Raw genomic sequence first — 6,000 nt, 5'->3', positions numbered from 1 at the left:
ATCGGCCTAAACTGAGGAAAAATAAAGTGTGTGTGTGTGTGTGTGTGTGTGTGTGTGTGTGTGTGTGTATATATTATTTATATATATATATTGGGATATTTATTAAAGTAAAAAATTTGTGTGTTTTTATTTTCAAACTTGTCGCTCTTTTGTTTTATAGCGCAAAAAATAAAAACCGCAGAGGTGATCAAATTCCACAAAAGAAAGCTCTATTTGTGGGGACATATGGGTACAGTGTAGCATGATTGCACAATTGTAATTCAAAGTGTGACAGCGCTGAAAATTGGCCTGGGCAGGAAGGGGGTGAAAATGCCCTGTATTGAAGTGGTTAGGAGGTAGATACTGACACTAGATACGTTTAAAAAAAAAAATAAGTATAATTTTATTAATCTAGGGTTGTAATGATGTGTGCCTTATCTAGGCACGGAAATAAGCTTTAGCTGTTTTGTGATGGGGTTTTTGTTATAGTGAACATCAAAGTCAATTCAAATTTCTTCTTGTTTTTCCAGCTTCGACCCTTTGCGTTTCATGGCTCTCCCTCATGCCTTCACACTGCGAGACGCTTCTCTTCTCAGTGGTATAGAGCCTCTTCCTCTGTCCTCTCCTCCATCCCCTCACCGTTCCATCACCAACCCCTCCTCACCTCCACCGGCCCTCTTTTCCCCTTCCGCCATCCGACGCGCAGCTTCATCTGAAGTCACCGCTCAGCTCTACGCCTCCCTGAGACGAAGCCAAGAGATTGATGAAGAGAACATGGAACCCAACCGCCCCAATTCAACAGAGCAGAAGTCGGTTGAAGGTTCTACCATGGCCTCCAAGGTGGACGACCTCGCTGATGAAATGTACCGCAGGCTGCAGGAAGGTGTAGAGGCATCTGGACGGAAGGTAAGACCTAGTATTGTACAATATGGGAAGATTCCCCCAAGGGTTTTTTTTTTTTTTTTAGCAGTAATGTAGCAAGATCAGAAATAAAATATATATAGAACATTCGTTATTTTGAAAAATTTCCAATGTCATATTACAGTTGAAATATAAATTCTGGCTATAAGGTACAATACATTTTCCATAATACAGCAATGCAAACATAGATATACACAGCATTCCATTACATAATGTTTGACTGTGTGGAAACCCCAACGCGTTTTGACCGGTGTATTTATGGTCTTCAGGGGGATAGTTTGCTGTAAGGCGATACATTTGAAGTCTCAATTTCCATAGCATTTCATCATGCACCAAATTTAAATATATACATTAGTACTATATTTACCACTGATGAATGCAATAAGTAATCTCGTAGCCAAAAAAGATTGTTTAAAAATCAGATAGATGATCCGGAAAGTTCTGTAATTGTTCCATTCTCACCTGCCACCAATGACATTGAACAGATGTTATTGATTACGTATTATACATATTTGATTAGACTTGTTGGTCATATCTAGTACAATGATGACCAATTTTATATTGTAGCTCAAGAGCGGTGTATTGAGTCAATATCCCCACCTCTTTACATGTATAGGGGCAGATCCACAAAGCGAGTACGCCGGCGTATCTACTGATACGCCGGCGTACTTTCAAATTTCCTGCATCGTATCTTTGTTTTGAATCCTCAAACCAAGATACGACGGCATCTGGGTTAGATCCGACAGGTGTACATCTTCGTACGCCTTCGGATCTAAGATGCAATTCTTCGGCGTCCGCTGGGTGGCGTTCCCGTCATAATCCGCGTCGAGTATGCAAATTGGCTATTTCCGACGATCCACGAACGTACGAGCGGCCATCGCATTCTTTTACGTCGGCTTTTTACGGCGTATAGTTAAAGCTGCTGTTTCGTGGCATATAGTTAAACCTGCTATGTTAAGTATGGCCGTTGTTCCCGCATTTAATTTGAATTTTTTTTTTTTCGTTTGCGTAAGTCGTCCGTGAATCGAGATGGACGTAATTTGCGTCCACGTCAAAACAATGACGTCCTTGCGACGTCATTTAGCGCAATGCACGGCGGGAAATTTAGGGACGGTGCAGTTCATTCGGCGCGGGGACGAGCTTCATTTAAATGAAACACGCCCCCCTACTCGCAAATTCTTTGTGGATTTAAAGCTAAAACAAGTAAGTTAGAGCGGCGTAGCGTATCTCCAATACGCTGCGCCCATGCAATTCTTTGTGGATCTGCCCCATAGTTTATAGTTCCAAAAAGAAGTTATTTAACTAGGTAAAGCCTTGGTTTAAGAGTAACTTGGTTTGAGAGCGTTTTGCATTTTGCGTTTTGCATTTTGCAATGTTTTCATTTTTTGCCTTGATATACAAGCGATGTCTTGAGTATAAGAGTAGCATCATGTCACAACCGAGTATAAAAGAGAGGAGCCTCTAAGTGTAGCAATATGGTTACATTTAAAGGGGGATTCCACCCACAATTATTTTTTTTTTAAAGTCAGCAGCTACTAACAGTGTAGCTGCTGACATTTACTAAGGACACTTACCTTGTCCTACGTGCCCGCGCTGATGGCCCCCCCGATGCCGATCCCACGATCGATGCAGGTCCCGTGCCGCCATTCACACTAGGGGAAACAGGCAGTGAAGCCTTACGGCTTCACTGCCCATTTTCTACTACGCCTGTGTGAGTCTCGTGCCGGCTTGTGAATGGGCGGCTGCTCTCTGAGAACACACACAGTTCCCAGAATGCTTTGATATACAAGTGCTTTGGATTACAAGCATGTTTCTGGAACTAATTATGCTCGCAAACCAAGGTTTTACTGTATTTGTGTTGTGTGCTGCGATACAGGAATCCAATTAGGTTAGACCTAGTATTGTAGTCCAATGGGAAGGCAGTTGGGGTAGCAGAAAAATCCTAAAAAAGTGCCTTACAAGAGAAGAGGTGAAACCCAAACGCCCTACCAGAGCAAAGCAGAATATTTGCCTCTCGGAGTTCCCATATTTACGTGGATCACTCTTCAAAGAACAATGCACATGTAAACAAGCCTTTAGGGCCCTTTTATACCTGCGGACCATATGTCCGTATTTCATTTAACAGTTTTCAGATCAAATACGGACATGCATGTATCCCTATGGGATAGCGGGTGTCATGAGCATCCACTGACATCCGATCTCATCGGTCTCCGCTATGGTCCGTTTCTGCAGACGGAGGAAAATCCTATTTTTCCATCCGTCTGCGGATCGGATGAACATGGACAGACGGTCCGTGTTCATCCGATTATTTTTTTTTTTAATTTTTTTTTTCCCCCATAGAGGAGAGCGGCAATCTGACAGGGCGGTCCCTGCACAGTGTGCAGGGACCGCCCTGTCATCTGCCGGCTCAGCGGGGATCAACTGAGCGATCCCAGCTGAGCAAGCGGATGGTAAAGGTGCGGATCATGGGATCCGTACATGTGAAAGGGCCCTTAGACTTGGCAAATGTTATTGGGTTGGTACATTGTTTTAAAAGGTATTCATTTAACTTTTATAGGAGGCCTCATCCTACATCTCCCAGATGGAGTCTCTGAGGTGTCACCTGAAAAATATGCTGACTGGGGGTGGTGCAGTGGGCGTACATGGTAAGTAGAGAACATGCATTCTATGTGGCATTGCACAGGGGCTTAAAATGCCGGATTCATCCATTTACAATGTTTCTCTTTATAGGTGACTTTTTTGATAAGGGTCTGGAGCGACACAGCGATGGTACAAGCACCCTGCTGAGGTATGTCACTCTGTGCCTTGTAGTGGGCAGAAATAGTCACTACTCTGCCCCTAGGATGCACCATAGTAGAAAGTCTTTATTACACACTGAATAAAAATGATATTAAAATGCAGAATATCCTTCTATTTTATATATATATATATATATATATATATATATATATATATATATATATATATATATATATATTGCCGTTTATCGCCCCCCCCCCCCCCCAAACCATCTCCCGATCCTGCACAGTGCTCATCTCTAGCAGTGCAGGTCTTTCTTCCTACTCGGAGGACAGAATAATAGTAGTGTGACCCATTGGCTCCTGCTGCTGTCAATCAAATTTTGTGTGGGGGGGGCATGCCCACATGCGCTGTGTGTGCCCCCATAACACACAGCTTGCTATAGGGGCACACACAGAAAAGGAGCGGAGAGCACCGGTGGGAAACCCCAGAAGAGGAGGTAAGGGGGCTGCTCTGTGCAATATCCTTGGTAAGGTTAAAGCGGGGGTTCACCCTAAAATACAACTTTGTACCATGCCATTCAGCATACTAGCGTGAGCTACAGTATGCCTTTTTTTTTTTTTTGTGCTGTACTCAGTTTAATCCGTTTGTTAAGTTTCAGACCCCCCACGGGGAGTAGGCGTTCCTATGCAGAGGGGAACATGATTGACGGCCGGCTATGGCGCGTCGCGCTTCCCGAAAATAGCCGGAGTAGGACTCTGCTCTTCAAGGCGCTATACGGCGCCTGCGCACAGACTAGGAGCTGACTGCGCAGGCGCCGTGAAGAGCCAAGTCCTATTTCGGCTATTTTCGGGAAGCGTGACGCGCTATAGCCGGCCGTCAATCTTGTTCCCATCTTCATAGGAACGCCCATTCCCCGCGGGAAGTCTGAAACTTAACTAACGGATTAAACTGTGAGTACAGCACAAAAAAAATAAAATAAAGGCATACTGTAGCTAACGCTAGTATGCTGGATGGCATGGTAGACAAAAAAAAATTTTTTTTTTTTTAGGTTGAACCCCCGCTTTAACATAATTAATTAATTTTTTTTTTTATTTATTTTTTTGATAAAAAAAAAAAAGAAAAACTTAATATCACTTTATAGTGGTTGTAAACCCTTACAAGTATCCAGTCACAATTTTCCTCTTGGTGTCAGGAAATCTCATCCTGACTCATAGCAGAGGAAGGAAAAGGCAGACAGATGACACTTGGACTTGCTCTGGACTGAGACAAGTACATACTATAAGAGGGATATGCTTTGTTTACAACCATTTTAACCACTTCCATACCGGGCACTTACGCCCCTTCCTGCCCAAGCCAATTTTCAGCTTTCAGCACTGTCGCACTTTGAATGACAATTGCGCGGTCGTGCTACACTGTACCCAAACAATTTTTTTATCATTTTGTTCCCACAAATAGAGCTTTCTTTTGGTGGTATTTGATCACCTCTGCGGTTTTAATTTTTTGCGCTATAAACAAAAGAAGAGTGACAATTTAAAAAAAAAACACTATTTTTTACTTTTTTATTTAATAAATATCACAATTTTTAAAAAAAAAAACTTTTTTTTTCCTCAGTTTAGGCCGATACGTATTCTTCTATATATTTTTGGTAAAAAAAAATCGCAATGATCATATATTGATTGGTTTGCGCAAAAGTTATAGCGTTTACAAAATAGCTGATAGATTTATGGCATTTTTATTTTATTAATTTTTTTACTAGTATTGGCGGCGATTTGCGATTTTATTTTTTTTTTTACTGTCACCGTGACATTGCGGCGAACACATCGGACACTTTTGACACGTTTTTGGCGCCATTCACATTTATACAGCGATTAATGCGATAAATATGCACTAATTACTGTATAAATGTGACTGGCATTCAAGGGGTTAACACTAGGGGGTGAGGGAGGGGTTAATATGTATACCTAAATTGTGTTCTAACTGTGGGGGAAGGGGGGTGACTGGGGGAGGTGACCGATCTATGTCCCTATGTACAAGGGACACAGATCGGTCTCCTCTCTCCCCTGACAGGACGTGGAGCTCTGTGTTTACACACAGAGCTCCACGTCTTGTCCCTGTAGCCGCCGATTCCGAGTGCCTGGCGGACATCGCGACCGCCAGGCACGCGCATCGGCATCTCGGACGCGCCGGGCGCGCCGCCGCCGGCGCGCTCCCCCCAGTGGCCGCAAGAATACAGGACGTCAATTGACGTCCTGTTGAATTTTCAGAGTCACCGTGGAGCCGTCATTTGACGATGGCCCGGTGCTCTAGTGGTTAAAGAGAAATTCCAGGTATGGCATTTTGCTTGGACCAATGTAATTA

General features: G+C 43.2%; 1 protein-coding gene across 1 annotated transcript in view; it reads left to right on the top strand.

Moving 5' to 3' along the window:
* The first annotated feature begins 513 nt into the window (after positions 1-513).
* The window catches only part of CNTROB (centrobin, centriole duplication and spindle assembly protein), an 84,282-nt gene continuing 78,795 nt past the window's right edge, over positions 514-6,000 (top strand). The window contains exons 1-3 of the mRNA XM_040346786.1: positions 514-885; positions 3,458-3,545; positions 3,631-3,688. Coding sequence (XP_040202720.1) covers positions 529-885; positions 3,458-3,545; positions 3,631-3,688 — 503 coding nt within the window. The 5' untranslated portion in view covers positions 514-528. The remainder of the gene's footprint in view (positions 886-3,457; positions 3,546-3,630; positions 3,689-6,000) is intronic.

This window comes from Rana temporaria, chromosome 3, assembly GCF_905171775.1.
Source record: "Rana temporaria chromosome 3, aRanTem1.1, whole genome shotgun sequence".
In the NCBI taxonomy this organism is placed as follows: Eukaryota; Metazoa; Chordata; class Amphibia; order Anura; family Ranidae; genus Rana; species Rana temporaria.
Note: the sequence above shows the minus strand (reverse complement) of the source record. Positions and strands in the feature narration are given on the sequence as shown.